At 39.8% G+C, this 20,034-nt stretch overlaps 2 protein-coding genes across 4 annotated transcripts; both read left to right on the top strand.

Moving 5' to 3' along the window:
- Positions 1-1,468: 1,468 nt before the first annotated feature.
- LOC115738093 (NADP-dependent malic enzyme-like) lies at positions 1,469-13,693 on the top strand. Of its 3 annotated transcripts, none has more exons than XM_030670600.2 (21): positions 1,469-1,493; positions 7,459-7,634; positions 8,083-8,381; positions 9,355-9,475; positions 9,610-9,684; positions 9,902-10,053; positions 10,162-10,267; positions 10,412-10,477; positions 10,703-10,798; positions 10,901-10,972; positions 11,048-11,131; positions 11,212-11,310; positions 11,731-11,778; positions 11,892-11,945; positions 12,035-12,133; positions 12,260-12,349; positions 12,441-12,518; positions 12,687-12,761; positions 12,847-12,937; positions 13,058-13,186; positions 13,280-13,693. In XM_030670600.2, the coding sequence occupies exons 2-21, from the start codon at positions 7,605-7,607 to the stop codon at positions 13,366-13,368; spliced, it is 1,953 nt and encodes a 650-aa protein (XP_030526460.1). In that variant the 5' UTR covers positions 1,469-1,493; positions 7,459-7,604; the 3' UTR covers positions 13,369-13,693. The 3 variants fall into 3 exon arrangements, with proteins under 3 accessions (XP_030526460.1, XP_048139585.1, XP_030526459.1); XM_048283628.1 differs by lacking the exon at positions 1,469-1,493 and having other exon boundaries at positions 7,417-7,634; positions 13,280-13,394; positions 13,426-13,693; XM_030670599.2 differs by lacking the exon at positions 1,469-1,493 and having other exon boundaries at positions 7,417-7,634.
- Positions 13,694-16,852: 3,159 nt separating this feature from the next.
- Positions 16,853-19,883, top strand: LOC115738097 (transcription factor MYBS3). Its single transcript, XM_030670607.2, has 3 exons — positions 16,853-17,248; positions 18,625-18,833; positions 19,175-19,883. Exons 1-3 carry the CDS (start codon positions 16,954-16,956, stop codon positions 19,643-19,645), a joined length of 975 nt encoding a protein of 324 aa, XP_030526467.1. The 5' UTR covers positions 16,853-16,953; the 3' UTR covers positions 19,646-19,883.
- The last annotated feature ends 151 nt before the right edge of the window (positions 19,884-20,034 follow it).

Raw genomic sequence — 20,034 nt, forward strand, 5'->3', positions numbered from 1 at the left:
TCTCAAAATTTTTGGGAAAGTCAGGATTCATGTTCCATTAAAACTCTGGCATGTAAGAATCAGGAAAATTCAGAGAAAAAAGAAAGGAGGATGATAATTTGCGACAAAGCTTTTGAATTTGGGGTACGACGTGATCGAATTGTAATACCAATCCTTCTCCGTGAATTGAATTGTGACATCGAACCAGAAAATGAAAAAGAAGAAAATCTTTACATCGACTACTCATTTGAAAACCACTACGCACGACTGTTTGGATTGATTTTTACTTTGTTTTATTATCTTACATTTCGTAAATTGACCTTTATTTCGTGTCGAACGTCTTTTAAACCTTCCAACATTGATGAAATTAGTGCATAGGACTTTTTCTAAATTTTTTTGAAAAATCATTAGTTTAGAATTTTAGAGGAGGAAGCCGAAAAGTGTACTGAATATACCCCACAAATTTTGTTTTAGTTTCAGCTTGTAAATTTATAAATGTTTTAGGGGAGTAATTAGAGTTAGTTCATTTAACTCGTCTTTATTTCTTCTGTAAATCATGGCATATCATAGGAGAATATGACAATACGTGAGGCATCATAATTTGAAGGGAAAATAACACAAATGATCCCTAACCTTTGATCCAATATGCAATATGGTCCTGAACTTTTAATTTGTCGATGAACTTTAACCCATTATGCAATGTAATCCATAAACTTTCAATTAGTTCAATGTGGTCCCTGAATTTTTGAAACATATTCAACTAAGTCCCTGAACCATAAGAAAATGTCCAACGTCATCCCTGAACTTGAATTAATGGAAGGACTACATTGAACATCTTCCTACAGTTATTAATGATTTGAATTTTTATAAAGTACTTATTAAGAAAACCTAATTTGTTATACCATCGATTTATTCTTGTGATGCCTAATAAATACTTTGAAAAATTGAAATAATCTTTTTAATTAAATGGGGAAAATAAAAGGAAAGAGTAAGCAAAATTGGGGAGGTAATGTAAACGCAAACCACGGGGTTGCCAATAGAAAAAAAATGGAGTGATGGGCCACCTTTTTGGACCAAACCCTAATAATTCTATATCTTTTTCCATGAGAGGCGGCGAGTCGACGCGGCTCTCCTTCCTCCGGGAGAAATTGTCCAATTAGTCCTAAATTAGAATATCAATCCAGTCCTACTTTTCGATTTTGTTAATCCAATCATAAATTTTTGTGTGGAATTTCAATATAATCCTTTCGAAAAAAATTTGCTAGAAAACTTAAATAAGGCGAACAATCAAATTGAGAATTTTATGACTGAATTGGCATCCGTACAATAGGTTTATGACTGATCAATTGATTTTCTTGCGATGAATTGTGCACTCCGCTTTGACCTGCGATCTCAAAACGTTATGTCCAACAATAAGTGAACTTCATGACATCGCACGCAATTATGTATCTTATTTGAAGGGAATAAGGAAATTATAAAGGGGACAGATCGAGTTGAGAGAGAGAGAGAGAGAGCAAAACTATCCAAGAGAAACGTCCAAGAGATTGATCAGAGTATCTACGGGGTAGGATTAAGCAAAATCCAAGTTAAAATGAGAATAGAATCAAAACGCGATTTGCGCTTCGAAAATTTCTTTCTTCTCTTTCCATTGTTAAGGGCCAACAGGGGGCCACAACGGCCTCGCCTGTGGCCGGCGACCTTTGTCGGCCATTGCCACTTGCCCAGCTGGCCGAGGAAAAAAGGAAAAAAAAAAAAGAGAAGGAAAAAAATAAGAAGAAAGATTCAGGAAATTTTTTAAAAAGCAAAAATCATCCACGTCGGCATCGTTCGGCGTCTACGCCAGCTATTTCCTATCAAAATTAGACGGAAGGACTATATTGGCAAATCTTCAAAAGATTTAAGGACAATTTGGTACAATTGAAAGATTCATAACTGAATTAATCATCGTACAATAGGTTTATGACTTTTGGAACGATTTGTCCCACATAACCATGGTTAATTAGTTGGAGCACTTAGCTAATTATAGCGCAGATGATAACCATTTTGTTTCTTTATTTCTGTTTCAAACCCGAATATGTTTGGTAACGCAATCTCATTTTTCTATTTTTGGAACAAAAATTTGTCCCATAAATAGGTTTGGAATAGAAATGAGAAATTAAAATTTCAGTTTCTCTGTTTCTCGAACAGAAATGAGAAATAAGAGTTTTTTTCATCGCTCACTCCCTCTCTCTTGCGTTGTGGTCGTCGGTTCATTGTTCGTCGGTTGCCAATCTCCCTCTAACGGCCGGTTGTTGCTGGTCCGCCCTTAACCCGTCGTCGGTTCGCTGTTCGCCGGTTGGTAATCTCTCTCTATCGATCGCTAGTTGCTGGTCCGACCTCAATCGGTCGCAAGTAGGTCCGTTGGTTCGCCGTCCACCGATTACATCGTGGGTTCGATGACCGTCGGTCCACGGTCCACCCACAGGTGGCTTATCAGCTACCGATTCACGACAACCCTAAAAATTTTATACTGTTATCAAACAAACTTCTATTTCGGGAATAGAAATTATGATTTGTTATCAAACATATTTATTTGCTCATAAACTCATCTTGAAACTAAAAGTGGAAAAACCTATTTCTTATGAATTGATTCTAAAATCGGAATGCTTATCATTCGCACAATTACATACGTTCTCACGGACACGACACTTCATTTTTTCCCGATTATTGCCTTCGATCCGATTGCGAGTTCGACAAGATAGGTCTTGCTTTCCAGGGATGACGCGCACACAAACAAAACATACGCGGAAAATCACTATCGACATTGCGCAAAGCCACGCTCCGATGACACGTGTCCAATTACGGCGACATCACCTGGAAAAACTTGGATCGTGAATTTGGAATGTAATTTGATGCGATCAAGAAAGGTAATGGCAGAAAAGGACAGATGTAATTTCCCTTCCCAACATAGATGTCGCCTTCACCTACCCTCGACCAACCACTAATTTGGCCGACCAAGAAACAATCAAAATCTCACCAATCTAGGAACGACTCCATGATCATTGTAAAAACACGTTTTGGTGTTCCTACGCACACATTTTTTTAAATGATTTTCATTCAACATGAAACGCGGGAAACTTTCCGAATATATTTATCCGCATGTAGATTCGTACGTAATTGTTTCACATCTTTTTAAATATATCGAGAACAGGTGAAAAAAGAAAATTATGTTTTATTCCCCTTTTTTTGCGTGGATTGTTGTTAACATGTGATTTTGGGAAACTCGTTAACACGACCCGTCCTATAAGAAAATGCGCCACGACCACAAGCAGATATAATTAATCAATTGCCAAACAATCCCTTAATCATACTCAATAATTATGAGCCATGCAAGGCTGGTCATGTCATTGTCCTAACTGTTGGGTGGATTGGGATGGCCACCAGTGTTCTCCATTATTGACTTACTTTGCAGGGACTACAAGGAGGGAGGAGTGCCCAATGTGTGTTTGGTGGGATCTCTTGAGCTATGGACCTTGGATTACTTGCCAGCATAGTCATGGAGATATAATTGCAATAGTGGGAAAGGAAAACTTTACATTTTCTTGGTATATTGCTAGTTTTAATTTCAAATTGAGGCCGATCACAGCCTTTCCATTGCCTTGGAGTGAGAAAATATTAGTCTAGTTTGAGTCATAATAAGAGCCCGAAGTCCTATCATTTTCTCAAATAAAGACTCCAAGTGAATATTATTTCAAATAAGGGTATGAAATGGCATAGTATGTTTCAAATAAAGACATGAGCCCGACCATAAAATTTTAAAAAAACTGGCCTAAAGGGCATTTTCGTCATTTCTCATACTGATTTTCAGTTTATTTTTTCTCTATTTTTTCCTATTTCTATTTTTAAAAAAAACACCCACACAAGTGGGAGTGGCAGCCTAGTCCACCATTGGTGGGGGGTCGATGGGGTTGGCAAAGGCTGGTGGGGCCGCCGGAGCCTCGGCGAGCGCCTGCGACCCCACCAACCAGAGGGGAGGACCTCTAGCCCTCTCCTGGATCTAGGCCCTGACCTTGCCTTAACCAGGTCAAGGTGGGGGCCGACAATGCTTGCCCGGATCCAAGAGAGGGCCTGATCCTCTCTCTGTTTTGGTGATGGCTTACCGGCCCTTGTTGATGCGGCGATGACCCCGCCGAACTTCGCTGCTCCCCTCCCCTACCGTAGTGGGGGGCTGCCATAGGCGAGAAGGCTGCCCCTCCCACCTCTGTGTGTTTTTATTCTTTTAAAAAAATTTGTTAATTTTTACAAAAATAGAAAAAGGAAAAATACAATAAAAAAACAAAAAAAATCAACGAAGATAAAAGAAAAAAAATGCCCTCGAAATCAAGCCCATTTTTTAGACTACATGGCAGCTTCAAGCTCTTATTTGAAACAACGTCAACTTTAGACCATTGTTTGATAAAACAAGGGCACTTTAGGCCTTATTTGAAATAAGGTTCACTTGGGGCCCTCATTTGTAATTTTTCGCCAGTTTCTTGTATCTTTCAATTCTATGCATGAAACCTACTTCCAAATTCGATGTCCACTCTTATAATGACTAATATATCCTTATCTTCAATATGTAAAAAATAGTGAGTAAATTAGTTTTATTTCTAATATCTTGAATTATTACCTAACAAATCTCCTACTTTCAATATAGCACGTATCTCGCATTTAAAATTCATGTCTCTACTCCCCTATTACAAAAAAAAAAAAAAATCATTGTGAACTTTTCTATCTCGAAAATGACGGCTGTGCAAGGACTTTGTTATACACGAGATTTAATTCCCGATTTTAATTTTTAGGAACTTCGATTTCTGCTAGGTGTGTGTGCGAGCATATTCAATCTAGGGATTGCAATTGTAAGCATAGCAGTTTTTAATCTCGTGCTCGAAGTGGATTTTATTAATATGGTATGTTCATTTGAAAATGGAACGACAAAGTCATCCCCCAATAATAATCGCATTATCTAAGAAAAGTCAATCCCAAGTGCATTCAGAAATAGATAACTTATAAGCCTCCCTAGATATAAATAATACCATAAATAGCAAGACTGATTTATCAAAAATGATTTCCTAAACGACAGGATAAAAATCTATTTTAAGAAAATAAAAAGTCGGGGAGCTATTTCTGATAGGGGTGACCAGTCCCCGATCAGGTCTAGTCTCAACCTAGAATAGGAAACAGGATGAGGAGGACCGGTTCCCGGTTTCAACTTTCAAAGACCGAGAATCGAATCGGATGGTCCTGGAACATATTCAATCTAGTTTTCGGGTAGTCCAATCATTGGACTGGACGTATTTTTTTTGTGATTTGTCATTAAATTTTCCTCGTTAATGACATATTCACTAGACCATCTCTCGTTAATTGTATCACGTTGTCGCTAAACTTGAAAGTCAAACTAAGCATTCAAAGCGTTTGGAATTTTTTTTAAAAAAAAATAGTCGGTCTGGTCCAATCGGTCCGAAGCCTCTGAGAACCGGATCAAACCAGCCGTTTCGAATCCATCCTAGCGATTTTCGATTTGGTCGATTTATTATGCTCAGCAGTAGTTTTTTTTTTTTGTTTTTGGTCAAACTCAGCAGTACTCTTGACCTGGGCATAATAAATAGCCAAGGAAATCTGGTGACAGAGAGGTCAAATCGAAATTCTACACAAAAGACAAGGGCTTCGATGCAAACTCCCATGCATCGACAGCTCTCCAAATTCATTTTTCGCGAAAGGAAAAATCAGAATGTCCGACGTCCATCAGTTTCTTCTCCTATCAAAATTTTTTATATGAACTGGGTCATTGTCTGATGCAGTCTTAATCCGACGGATAAAGTTGAGACATCAGCATCAACTTGTCGACAAAATTTGGAATAATCTTTTCATGGACGAAGCTCGACAATGCTGAAGAAACTGAGAACAAACTCCCACCATATGTTTTATGTTTATGTCTCTCCTTCCATTAAGCAAAATAATTAGATACGGTCCACACATAATTTAGTTGCAAGTGTTGATTTTTTTTTTTTTTTTTGGGCTTTTGTGGAGAGACCTCCTCCTCATAAAAGAAAGTAGTCGAAATAAAATAGAAGTCAATTTCGAAGTTCGATACGTGAAAAAAGATTGTATCTACATGCTTTTAGTCAGAAACATGCAATGCAAAGTTTACGAGACAAATCTAGTTAATAATTCGAACTCAAAACTGTTGGTATTGTTATCGAAATGATATAAAAAAAAAATCTTCGATTTGAGTCGCGAATTAGCTTTTCTTGAAACTAAATCGCGAGAGAATATTCTTTTTCGTGGGTACCCTCTTTATTAATTTCGAAATGAAACGCTTCTCTTGATTCAGATTTGGGAAAATAACTATTCCATGCGTGTGATTAATATGGATCAAGACACCACATTTAGACAATGAAAAAAGGACAAAAAATGACCCTCACATCTTATTTCCCGTCACTGTATTTTACATGCTCCCAAATCGTTGGAAGGTCCAGCAAGTTGGAAAACGACCTTCTGATTTCTCAATCTCAAAGAGAATTTTTCACAAAAAAAAGGATTAAATAGTCAAATATTCGTTTGAATACATACATGCATACATACATACGGCACGTGTTACATGGTAAGTTGATCTTGTTATTGCAAAACAATTGCGTACTGTCGAAAACAGAGGCTAACTTACAAATTGACCCTTTTCTAGGCAGATGCAACATCTGCTTCAAAAGGAAACACTTCCTCCATATTTTGCAAACAATTAAGAGCATAATTCAAGTTCCACTCTTGGTCAAAACCAATTCACCTAGTTGCATGCCTCAATGCACAACATAAAAAGGACAAAAATAAAATAATTATGACAATAGTACGAATTGTTATGACTTGACTTGGCTCTCTTAGAAAAGTCTGCACTAGCTGAATCGAGTTCTATTCTCAAGCTTAATATCCGCTAAACAAAGTATCTTAAAAGATCGAGAGCGATTCGACCGGATGGTCATGCTAAATTTTATTCCATACGCTCTCAAGTCTTGAAGTAAACCTATTATGTTGTTCACGAAAGTTCACGTGAACGTCGATGATGTATCCGACCAAAAAATTGATACGAGAAGTTTGATTTTACATGGGATTTTGACATAATCGATTTGTAAAAACCTAGGATTGTTGCATGCAGCCATCATCTCAAAGCCGCCTCAACCCAATTTTATGGGGGCCCACAAAAAAAGTTGTAATTTGGGAATATCGCTTGCTCAAAGGTTCAACTGTAGCTGGTAATCGTCACAAAAAAAAAAAAAAACATGTAATCGTCGTTGGAGCGGTAATAACATAACATTTCCAAGCGCTAAGACAAGGGCTTCCTGGAAAGTCGAAACAATAAATTGAATGAAATAAAATAAAAATGAAATGGAGTAGCCGAGTACGATGGCCAGCTTTCTTACCAAACTCGTGTTTCTTCTTCCCTCACCGGTCGCCACCTGATTCAGAGACAGAGAGAGAGAGAGAAGGCGCCCATAGAGGGGAGAGAGAGAGAGAACCTTTCTTTCATTCTTCCTCTTTCACCGGGCTTCTCTCTCTCTCGCGCGCATACTCCTCAGAGGCGAAAGACTCTCTCCTCTTCCGACAGCTTTTCCGTCATGATCTCCTTGAACCGCACCTCTTTGCTGGTAATTCGTTTGTCTGATTGTCCCATTCCCCCGTTTCTTCATCTTATTTGCCTCTTTCGAGCATCAAGTTCTGATCTTCAGTGAATTTTCGCATCTGGGTATGCGATCGTTTTGCAATCTTTGAGTAAAGTTCGAACATTTCTCGTTACGACATATTTGCTTTTCTTGTTTTTATTTTTTTGGGGGGGTCTTGTCAGCTGCTTCGATTCGTAAATCGCAAGTTCCTTTCGAAGATTTCTTGAAAATTTTTCCTCGTGTCAAATGCTTTCATCCACATCCGTTTTCACGAAATATGAGCTCCTTCACTGTTTTGTCCCCTCTACTGCATTGGCGCAACTTCTGTGGGATTTCCGTCCACATTTCAGCGCCTAATTCACCCTCTTTAATTGCCACGATTGAAAATTTCGTAAGAAGTTTAAATAATTTGTTGTTGGTTCTTTCGTTGCAGAGCAACTCAGGCGTTAATGGGTCGGGTATAAATGCCCGGAGACAGAGATGCCGACCCCCAGCTTATGTGAAGGTCCTTGCTTCGCGTTCAAATCAGGATCAGAAAGGGATAGCAACCAGCGAACGAAGCGGCAGCGCTTTGGTGGAGAGTACATTGAAGGAAACGAAGGACCATGCTCCATCTTCGTGCGTCAGCGTCGACCTCGATTCCACCGTCGGTGGCGGCGTCAAGGACGTGTACGGTGAAGATAGCGCCACGGAGGATCAGCTCGTGACGCCCTGGGCTGTGTCTGTGGCTAGGTACTGCAGAAGTTTACATCTCTTTTCTTACCCTGACCTATACGTGTATTTGTTATCTGATTGGTCTTTCATATAAAAAGATTGTAGATTGATGGTTTTATTGCTTTGATCTTTGCATCATAAATTGTATTTGGAGGAATATATAAATTTAAAAACGAGTGGCGTGGATTTGAACTGTATTATTTGTATAGCTATTTTAGAAAATTCTTCTTTTATTGAAGCCTTATTCAAATGTTACCTTTCATTTTGTCTTTTATTTGGATGATTTGGTGGAATGATGGGAGACTTCAGAATGTTCTGTCATTTTTCTAGTTATCCTGTTTCTGGATTAGGTGTTCAGTGCTGTTTTGTCTCGTTTTGAATGCCCTTAGGATTTTAGGCTTCTAGGCTTGAGTTTCATGTTTCTTTCCACTAATATGATTCATATAAGGACGTACGCTGCCATGTCATATAAAATTCCTTTTCCTTTGGCTGTTCTTTGATGGTTCGATTAGTTTCCGCTTTCCTTTTCCGAAAGCAGGTAGATTAGCAGCTAAACTTGTACATTGGCTCTTACCATATGATAAATTCAATACCTAGCTCTAGTAAACATGTTTGTGACATATTAGTACTTTTGAGTTATGAATGTCCGATTTCCCCACCAATTTTAATGCAGTGGATTATCTTGTATTGATTTAGGTTTGTAAAGCCATTTGAGAATGTATGACGATCTGAGAAGTCAGCTGATTAGTGACTACATGGCTTTCAACATTCCTAGCTGGTCAATTTTCGTGAAAGAAAGATTATTATGATCTTACAAGAAAGTACTGGGGTAACTCATGGTAAAATTGGTTAGGATGGTTGAGAGGTCTAAAATTTTTAATTGCTTTATACTGTCTGAAGCTCTATGGTCAATTGTGATTCATTGCTCGATGTTCCTCTTTTTCCTTTAGCTTTATCTTGATATACTTTTTTCGCTATCTTTTGGGTTCAGTGGATATAATTTATTACGATATCCACACCATAATAAAGGACTGGCCTTCTCTGAGAAAGAGAGGGATGCACACTATCTGCGTGGCCTCCTCCCTCCAACAGTTGTTTCTCACGATCTTCAGGTTGTCAGATAAGCCTTGTCATTGCTAGCAATATTTGTAATGTTCTCGGTTTTTATTTTTCCCACTATTGTTGACAGAGTTATTCATTACCTTGCATTTTCCTTTATTTTTTGTCTGCCTATACTACTTGACAGGTGAAGAAAATGATGCACAACATTCGCCAATATCAAGTTCCCTTGCAGAAGTATATGGCCATGATGGATCTTCAGGTAATTGTCTACTTCTTTTCAGTTTTTAACTTTTAAAATAGCTGAAAACTAATTTGGAACAAACTTAATCTCCAAAAATGAATTATAGGATTATAATTTGATGCGCAAAATCATCTTCATACACAATTTTCCTGATATAAAATGAAAGTGATTTCCTGATGGAGTGGTGCTGTGGTGAGACAGATAGTTAACGCTTGCAAATTTACCACCTTTGCAGGAAATGAATGAAAGACTATTTTACAAGCTTCTCATTGATAATGTTGAGGAGCTACTTCCTGTTGTCTACACTCCAACTGTTGGTGAAGCTTGCCAAAAATATGGGAGCATCTTCAGGCGTCCTCAGGGCCTGTTTATTAGCTTGAAAGAAAAGTGAGCTTAACTGTCCGTATCACTTTATTTCGATGGTCCTTACGTATTCCTGGTGCATATTAGTTGACATTCTGAGGAAGTGTTAAATGGCGATTTATCTTTTGCAAGGGGGAGGATTCTTGAGGTGTTGAAGAATTGGCCAGAGAGGAGTATTCAGGTTATAGTTGTGACCGATGGTGAGCGGATCTTGGGACTCGGAGATCTTGGTTGCCAGGTATAATATATATCTACTGTGTTTGTTGGGCGACTCTTGATAAGTTTGGTGGTGGGTGTGTAACTAAACCATATGGTTAGGTGAACAAGGTCTCTCTCTCTCTGAGAACCCACATGATTCATAACTAGTCAAATGTGCTTTCAGGGAATGGGGATACCAGTGGGAAAGCTTTCATTATACACTGCTCTTGGAGGAGTCCGTCCTTCAGCAGTAAGTTGCCACTGAATCTGTGAATCATAGATTGTCTGAAAAAGATCTCAATCAAAATTTCATCCAGATGGACATAGTTATGTGCTAAAAGCTAATTGTGACATTGTATCCACTCCTTTTGCTTTCACTGAAATAAAAATTTCTTTTCCTCCTTCCACGTACAATCTCGTTGACTTTGATTCAATCGCCTATTAGTTGAAAGTTACCTTGTATCTTCCTGCACAGTGCTTGCCTGTGACCATTGATGTGGGGACAAACAATGAGAACCTGTTGAACGACGAGTTCTACATTGGGCTCAGGCAGAGGAGGGCTACTGGACAGGTTTCCCAATTGTTTCGATTGCTTTCTTTGACCTACTTGGAGTTTGGTTATCATAATGTTTGCACTGTTTTACTGACTGATGCTGGCCTTTCATTTCTGTAGGAGTATGCTGAACTTCTACATGAATTCATGACTGCAGTCAAGCAGATCTACGGGGAAAAAGTCCTTATCCAGGTTGTGCTGTGGAAATTTAGCGCAGATTAGCTGTGAAGACTGTTCAGTTCTCTGATTCTGTTAAATGTTTTGCAGTTTGAAGACTTCGCAAACCACAATGCATTTGATCTACTTGAGAAGTATGGCACAACTCATCTTGTTTTCAATGATGATATTCAGGTAATGTACATAACATGGTGATGTGGAGGAGTCTGTCGAAAATGCCTTAGGTCTGTGCTTATAATTTCTTTCCTCTACAGGGAACAGCTTCAGTGGTCCTTGCTGGGCTTGTCGCGGCTCAAAAATTAGCTGGCAGAACGTTGGCTGATCATAGGTTCTTATTCCTGGGAGCTGGAGAGGTTGGATCCAACCTGTGCTTATCTCACTTTCTTTTGTTTGACTGCCTTCTGATTTTTGAGTGAAGGGACATCCTGGAGCAATTGACTAAAGAGATTAGGCAAAAGCTGGTTAAGCTGCCTTAGATAAAGGAAGAGAACCCTTCTTTTTCTCACAGTGCGACTGTTTTCATGTGTAGACCTGCTACCCCTCTTTTTCTCACAATGTGACTGTTTTCATATGTAGACCTGCTAGTCTATTAGTTGTGTTGATTTCTATTGAGCCTCCACTATTAGGGATTCAGCACATTTGCGGCAATATTTGAACATTTACATTTTATCTAGGAAAGGGAGGGAAAAAGCATACCTTGCGTTTTCTAATCCAGATGTATCATGTTATCCAATATGGTCCAACTGTCTCAGCATGATTGATTGTGCTTGCAGGCTGGTACTGGAATAGCTGGACTCATAGCCCTTGAGGTGTCAAAACAGGTTATCCTCTAGATCGAATTATCTATCCATACATTTTTGCGAATCTTGATTTGACGATTTTGGACAGAAGACAATTCTAAATTGCTGCGGTTTATTCACTGTGCTATATGCAGACGGGCGCTCCTTTGGAAGAGACTCGTAAGAACATATGGCTTGTCGACTCAAAGGTAGTGTAACACATCATTTCGCTTATCATAGTTATTCTTTAGTCCAGTCTGTTGGCTATGAGTTGACATAGTGATGAATAATTTCTCAGGGATTGATTGTTAGCTCCCGAAAGGAGTCTCTGCAACACTTCAAGAAGCCCTGGGCTCATGAGCATGAACCCATTAAGGAACTTGTGGATGCTGTAAAAGTGCGCTCTCTCTCTCTCTCTCTCTCTCTCTCTCTCTCTCACGTAAAATAAATGCTCATATGTGTGGTTGGAAATGGTCCTTCATCTATGGGAATTTTACTTACCTCGCATCTTCGACCTTGTCAGTCAATCAAGCCAACTGTGCTGATTGGAACATCTGGAGTGGGAGGAACGTTCACCAAAGAAGTGGTTGAGGCCATGGCCGCTCTAAATGAGGTAATTTCGAATCTGTGTATATTCATTTGTATTTGAAGGATCTTCTCTGTCAACATGAGTGGCTGAAATTTAATCATTTCGGTGCCTGCAGAAACCAATAATTCTCTCTCTTTCAAACCCGACTTCACAATCAGAATGTACGGCAGAAGAAGCATACACATGGAGTCAGGTAACTTAAAAATAACAACTTCTATATCAAAGTCTACACATCTATCATTTATCTCTATCTTTGTCTTCTAGTTCATAATGTGATTCTTTATCAACTGACAAGTATATGTTCATTCGTGTCACAATGGATTGAATATGGCCGTTCATGTTATCCCCTGATTACCTGCAGGGCCGTGCTATCTTTGCGAGTGGAAGCCCGTTCGCTCCTGTTGAGTACGAAGGGAAGGTTTATGTCCCTGGCCAGGTTTGATTCATGTAAACTCGCTGTCACATACAGATGCATGAGATCATGAAAAGGCTGACTCGTTTGTGCTATTTCTCTTCTTTAGGCAAATAATGCCTATATCTTTCCTGGACTTGGGCTGGGCTTGATAATGTCTGGCGCAATTCGGGTTCACGATGATATGCTTTTGGCTGCCTGTGAGTGCTCTTATCTCAGTGTCCTGTACTTGCAATTTCAAATACGCGCTTTTTTCGAATTCTCAACTTTCATAGCTCTTTTCTTTTCTAAGTATTTCTTCTTTTTCCCCTTGGGAACAGCCGAGGCCTTGGCTGCACAGGTGACTCAGGAAAATTATGACAAGGGACTCATATACCCGCCTTTCGCTAATATCAGAAAGATTTCCGCACATATTGCAGCCGATGTGGCTACCAAAGCTTATGAACTAGGTGAACGCTCTTTAAATATTAGCAAATACCTAGAATTTTTCATAACGTTTTAATTTGTCGTCGTGAACTTATTGGAGGAAAAATCATTTTCAGGTTTGGCAACTCGCGTTCCTCGACCGGATGATCTGGTGAAGTATGCAGAAAGCTGCATGTATAGCCCCGCCTACCGAAATTACCGGTGAACCCCGCGAGAGATGCTACTGAAGTTTTGCCGCTTCAAGTTTGCTATTGGAGCATAGTATTTATCGATCTTTCTGTTCTCTGTTTGCCTCATTGGTTATTTATATACCCTGCCACTACCTAGGACAGATGTTCTACGAAATGAAATGAAGAATTTAGGTCATACAATAGTGAAAGACGAAAGTGGGATTATAGCTAATATCTAATGTCAAAAAGCTTTCCAGACATGACCAAGAGTCAAATCTCAAATATTAGCGTAGCTTGAGCTGGATCAGTTCAACGGAAACAATCCTTGCAACGTACGTGCCTGAAGGTTATTTCGGTCTCTGTTCTTGTTGTGAATGTTTTGTCAGGAAGGCATCCCTTGTCCGTTCACCTTGCCCCCCATGCCAAATGTATAAAGCATGAGATCCCGTCCCTTTGTCGCGTCGCAACTTCGAGATATAATGTCTCGACGTATGTTAATGCCTCTGCGGCGCATCATCGATCGGGGGGAGACGGCGAACTAATCCTCGCCCACCAGATCAAAGTCTTCTCCGATCAACAATCGGATTTTGCCCGGTAACTTCGTCGAGCCGATCCCCCGTGGCGGCTGCGGCGTGAAAATCCAAAGCAAAGACTCTATTGGTCCCTCTCCCTTTCACAGGCACTTGGGCTTTCGCGATGTGAAGCTGGCGAATGTTGACTCGCAAGAAATAAAGAAGGAAGGTTGTCTGAACTGATGCGGACTCGTGAGAGGTGTGAAAGCCATGCAATTTGGCTGCATGCAACGTTAAATTATATATATATATATTAAATAATCACTTATATCTCTCAAAAAAAATAAATCGTTATATATTTTTTTTATCGCGCATGAAATTTCGAGACTTAAATCGTTGTCCATGATTAAAATATATATATATTTTTTTTATTGGGTAATTTTTTAAAGCAATATAAGTTATTATTTTTTAAAAAGCATTTTCAAAATATTAATTTTTCCGTGCAAACGAAGTCATAATTGAGTAATTAAAAGGAGGAGTCGTTTTCAGAAATTCTGAGCAAAGATAGCATTGAAGATAATCTACTTTATGTTATCTTCTATTCTTTTTTGGGGGAGCGCAAAGTGATAAATTAAAGGGAACATCCGGAGCCAAGTTTGACTTTGCTTCCCCCAGTTTCCTCCTCTCGTGACTCGATTCTCCATACGACAGCGCAATTTTTCACCTTCTTACGTGACGAGAAATTGGGTGCTCCGCAACTATATTTGGCACATCGATTTCGACAATTTTTTTTATTTTTCGCAATTTCGTGCGGCGGTCCTTTCTGGGGGCCGAGGAAAATCGGGAGCACCGTGCTTTCAGACTGACCGATCCGGGGGCACGGCGATTCACGAGGTTGTCGTCGGCGAGCACGACGGGGTCGTTTCGGAGGCTAGGGACGGGGTTTTGCCGAACAGGGAAGGATCGATTCTCGAACAATCTATGGGAGGTGGTTGGTATTTTCAATCATATGTCTTCGCTTGCTTTTTAAAACTTTAGGCCTTTAGATAATCTTAAGATAGGAAGCGAAAAGGACATTATCCCCATAAAAAATAAAAAAAATTGGAGGAGCAGATATTATTATTATTGTCATTACTTGTGGATGAGGAAGATGAACGTGGAAAAAAGGGCGGGATAGTGATTGGCGAGGGGCCCGGACACGTGTACGGTGGGCAGCGCGACGAGATCTTTTCCTAAAACCCCACCGAGAAAGGAGAGGTTTGGGGGGGCCCCACGCGCCTCCACGTGGCGCGATATTTGTGGAAAAGTACAGTGAGCTGAGCTCCGTCCAATTGAGTCCAAACACTTGTGTCTTGGGGCCCCCCCATCAATTTTGATTCGAAACGCTCCGACGGTCTTCGTCAATTGGATGAAAGACACGGCTGATAATTCCACGTTACCAAACAAAAATTTCTTGGCTTGCGGTCAATTTATTTTCGACTTTGATGGGAAAATGTCACTTTTTTTTTTGTTTGAAAGAAAAAAAATAAATCGGCACGTTGTGTTTCTTCGATTCAAATGCAGAAATTATTTAACCAATCAAAGGGTAGGAAAATGCAAGAGCGGAAAGAATTCTAGATCGCTCCGATGTCGATCGGTAGGCGGCATGATACCCGTGCTAAAATAGAAGTTAAGACGCGTCTTATTAAAATGGCTCGTGACTTTTGATTTTGTCCGTAACTCCTGCTAGATGAGAACAGTTTGATGGGACACCGATTATTCGGATACATCGTAAACGTGGGTCATCCTTCGTTTAGTGGGTCGGTCTTACTCGATGAGACACGTCAAAACATTTGGTACATTTGGTCACAGCTCGTGTAAAACGCAAGCTTTTATTAAATAAGATATTTGGAAATAAAAAAAAAATTGGTCTAGAATATTATTGAACCCCTTGGACAATTTTATATGACAAAACAAACTATAATCTTAAGTTACAATAGAACGTACGAAATCGGATTAATTCAATTAAAGGGAAGGTTGTCACAATGGTTATCTCTTTAAAATTAAAAAATTAAAACCAAAAAATTTAAGTACGAAAAATTATATTAAAAAGATATAATCGATGTTGCATATTGATATTTCAATATCGAAAGAGGTTTTAGTCGTCTCGTAGAAAAAAAATAAAATTTATAAATGTCTCTAAAAGTTAAAGCTACGACCCCAGTAGAAAAGAAAATTAAGCATCGCTCGTATATTATTTCATCTTTCTTTAGCGGATAGGGTGAGCGCGCATCAATGAAAGAGCTTTTCGCAAAAAAATTAATGTTCCGAAAGTTCACGTGTTTGTTTTCGCCGTAAATGAATAGTCAATAGAAAAACATTAGAGTCAAAGAAAACACTCGCGATTAAAATTAGAAAAACGAGTTCCCATTTTCAAATAAAGTAAATCATTTTACCACGGTCCAAAGAATAACAAGTTTCTTAGAAAAAAAAAATGCTCACTTCCTTATCTTCTTCAGTACTCGTTATTTTAAGCGAAATCCAAATACCCGAAAATGTTTTCAGTTTGATTACCAAATAAACGAAAACTAAACACCTTCTTCAAAAATAATTTTCACGAAAAATATTTTTTTTTTTAAATATAAAGGTTTACTCAAAGAGTCTCCTTGTTTTGCGACCGTTTGGAAAAACATTTTCGTGAAATTAACCAGTTATATCACTTGTGATATCGGTTAGTGAAAATATATTTATATTAATTTATCGAAGTAATTTTCGTGAACGATGAAAATACTTTCCGTTCATTTATTTTTTTGTAAAGGCAGCGGGGAATTATTTTTTGAAAAGATATTTTTTTTGACGCGATTTATTTTCGGCAAAACAGACATGCGGACGCGAAACACCAGAAATACCCCGCAGAAGAAATCCCACGATGAGCTAAGAAAGCCCAAAATAGTCTTATCCACTTATCCCTTTAACGAACCCCCTCGGTAAAATGCCATCCCCGCGTTTCTCTCTCTCTCTCTCTCCCTCTCTGTTTTGTCATATGATATCCCATTCGCGTCCGCGAAATCGCTCCATCTTCATCCACTCGCCCCCCGCACATTTCCCCGGGTCGGGGCGGTCAACCCGATGACGCGGCGCTGCTCGCACTGCAGCAACAACGGCCACAACTCCCGCACCTGCCCCGCCCGCGGCGGCGGGAGCTGCGGCGGTGGCGGGGTGAAGCTCTTTGGGGTGAGGCTGACGGACGGCTCCAACATCAAGAAGAGCGCGAGCACCAGCAACCTTGCGTCGCACCTCCTCTCCTCTCCTTCGTCGCCGTCGTCGTTCGATCACCACCTGCATCGGGACCCGGACGGTTACTTGTCCGACGATCCTGCGCAGGGCACCTGCGCCTCCAATCGCCGTGGAGAGAGGAAGAAAGGTATTCGCTTCCTGGTCTGACGCATGCGGCTTTGCCTCATTCACGTGTTTCGTTCGATTTGACGATGGACATCGCGCTTTTCCGTGTGTAATTTATCAGCCTCAAAATGTTGAGATGCCTCCCTGTACATTTTGAGGAGGCAGATGCAAATCTTTTCAAACTTACGCTAAAAATTCAACTTTTACCTTGCCGAATAGTGTACGTATGTGAATTGATTGGTGATTCATGTTGTTTCTTTGGCTTTTGGGTGGCTATGGCAAACAATGGTGGTGAGATTAAAGATCGCATCTTACGCATCACGACCACAAAAATATAAGAAAGAAAAGAGAAATCGCTTGATATTGCAGAGGAAATATCGTATTTTCCATTTCTGGTTGGATGTGATGGTCTTGTCATTGTCATCTATCGTTTGCGTTATAGCGTGTTAAGTGCCGAGGTTTTTCAGCTTGTTTTCTTGCACCGGCAGCTCTGCTTTTTTGGCCCTTTTCTTCATTTTTGTTTGTAATGTTCATAGATATGTGCGTTCGAGGCAAAAGAGAAGAAAAAATGATCCCTTTCTAGTTTCTTCGTAGGTGTAAGGAAACCGTGCACGTTTTATTAGATTTTATGAAGGCAGCTCATCTCATTCCGAATCAGGCGGCAATTTAGATTGCTGAATCAGTGGCCTAGGGGGAAAGTCAATCGCAGATATTCCATTTTGACCAAGTTTCATCACCTATTTCCCAGAGATTAAGTTTCTCGGGCCATTTGATTCTTGTTACTTCCCGGTTGTTGTTACAGTCGGAAAAAACCACTGAGAAACCTGAGAGCAGAGAGCAGATGGTATTCAGAGAGAGAACATGGTAAGCGGAGTTATGGTTAAAGGTAGGTAGGTTCATAGCAGAAAGTAGGTCTAATAAGTTCGACCTGTGCCAATGCTGAGACTTCTTTCCTGGGATGCTGTATTTTAAATTTTGTGTCAGAAACCGCTTATCATTGTTTGGAGGATTACCTTTTCGCCTATTGTTCGTTGAGTCATGCTTGGCTGCTCATACAAGCTGTTTCTTCACTTGATGTCCCGCTTATTCTGTTTCTTTTTGTAGTCAATAGCAGAAGAAAGCCAGCAGCTACATGATTCATTCTATAAATTGTCATCTAGAACATCCTTTTTGTATTTGCAGTAACAGCTATAGACCATTACCTGTCTTTTTTATTATCAATTAAGCGTTCTTCGAGATGCCATCCCTGCTGAATCTGCAAGGCTAATTGCTGGTATTGCCACATTCTATGACCTGCTGGATTGTTAATGAACTTGCTTTTCGGTCCAAAGTTTTTTAAACAGGGGCATTAGGCGAAGTATTGTGTAACATCTGAACCATGTTGGATTTGGTTTCTAGGTGTCCCTTGGACAGAGGAGGAACACCGGCTTTTTTTGATTGGTCTGCAGAAACTAGGCAAAGGAGACTGGCGTGGGATAGCGCGCAATTATGTTACGTCGAGAACTCCTACTCAAGTGGCTAGCCATGCCCAGAAGTACTTCATTCGGCAGACTACTGCTAGTCGTAGAAAGAGGCGCTCCAGCCTTTTTGACATGGCTCCAGATATGGTATGCTTTTCCTTCTACAACGTGCTGCTTTTTCCATGTATTCCACGAAAACTTAAAGTCGATTCCGATGTTCAGCACTAACTCAGTGAAGCAGATAAAAAAAGTGCTTTTATGAAGACATCTCAATAGCAAAAGTGAATTCATCAGTGTACATGTGTCCTGAAAAATTCAACCATGAGAAATTATGACGTTTTCTAGCCACCAGGGAAAAACTTCACTAGTAGCTTGATCTGTTACCTTTCAAGGTTGATTTGTCTTGTTTTCTTTCTGTCTATTAATGATTTGACATTTTACGGTACTTCATGCCGCGCTATTCTGATTAATCTATTTTGTGATTTTAGGCTGCTGATCATCCAGATTCAATGCCTTCACTGGATCTCTCACTTGCCTCAGAATCTAAGCCAATGGAAACCTCTTCTCATGAAACAGTGAAAGGTGTTGCCAAAACTGCAATGGCATCTGATCTGTTTCCGTTTACCATTCCTGGATATTTCCCAACTCATTACGAACAAGTACCTCTTTCAATGTGGCCATCGAACATAAGCTCTGAGGAAAATAAGACTGCAGAGATATGTCGTCATCAGGTCCTGAAGCCAATTCCCTTGCTTCCTAAGGAGCCCGTCAATGTAGATGAACTGGTTGGTTTGTCACAGTTAACTCTTTTAGAGACTGAGAATGGCTCCAAGGATTATCCAGCTCTCTCTTTGAATTTGCTTGGTGAGCCCTTGCGCCAATCAGCTTTTCATGCTAACGCTCCTGTTGCTTCGCCAGATTTAAGCAAGAGCAAGAACAATCCAATCCAAGCAGTTTGATTTTCAGAAAGGGCAAGGTACCCAGGCGTTTAAGGGGCAGAACTGTGTCATCTTTTCCCTTCTTGAAACATCTTCGTTTCCTTAATATTATGCTTTATGGTCTTTAGAGCCCCAGTTAGATAAGCCTAGATAGATAGTAATTCATATTTATTCTATTCATCTGTAATCTTGTATGCTCTTATTTTGACTGATTTACGTCCATACTCTTATTTGGATCCATCATGTATGTGCTCGTTAATCCTCTGCTCCTTTCTTCTTCTTCTTTCCCTTCATTCTTAGGGGCCAATTTAGTAGCTAATACGCATTAAAGTTGACTGGTAGTTCAAATCATTGAAATCAAACGAGTCTTCCCACCACAACGATTCTACCCAATATAAACCATTTCACGA

This window comes from Rhodamnia argentea, chromosome 8, assembly GCF_020921035.1.
Source record: "Rhodamnia argentea isolate NSW1041297 chromosome 8, ASM2092103v1, whole genome shotgun sequence".
NCBI classification, from domain to species: domain Eukaryota; kingdom Viridiplantae; phylum Streptophyta; class Magnoliopsida; order Myrtales; family Myrtaceae; genus Rhodamnia; species Rhodamnia argentea.

Coding starts and splice junctions, on each gene's coding strand:
- LOC115738093 (XM_030670600.2), top strand. CDS start 7,605: ATGATCTCCTTGAACCGCACCTCTTTGCTG. Junction 10,268..10,411: donor TCGGAGATCTTGGTTGCCAG/GTATAATATATA, acceptor ATGTGCTTTCAG/GGAATGGGGATACCAGTGGG. Junction 13,187..13,279: donor TACCAAAGCTTATGAACTAG/GTGAACGCTCTT, acceptor AATCATTTTCAG/GTTTGGCAACTCGCGTTCCT.
- LOC115738097 (XM_030670607.2), top strand. CDS start 16,954: ATGACGCGGCGCTGCTCGCACTGCAGCAACAACGGCCACAACTCCCGC. Junction 17,249..18,624: donor CCGTGGAGAGAGGAAGAAAG/GTATTCGCTTCC, acceptor TTTGGTTTCTAG/GTGTCCCTTGGACAGAGGAG. Junction 18,834..19,174: donor TTGACATGGCTCCAGATATG/GTATGCTTTTCC, acceptor TTGTGATTTTAG/GCTGCTGATCATCCAGATTC.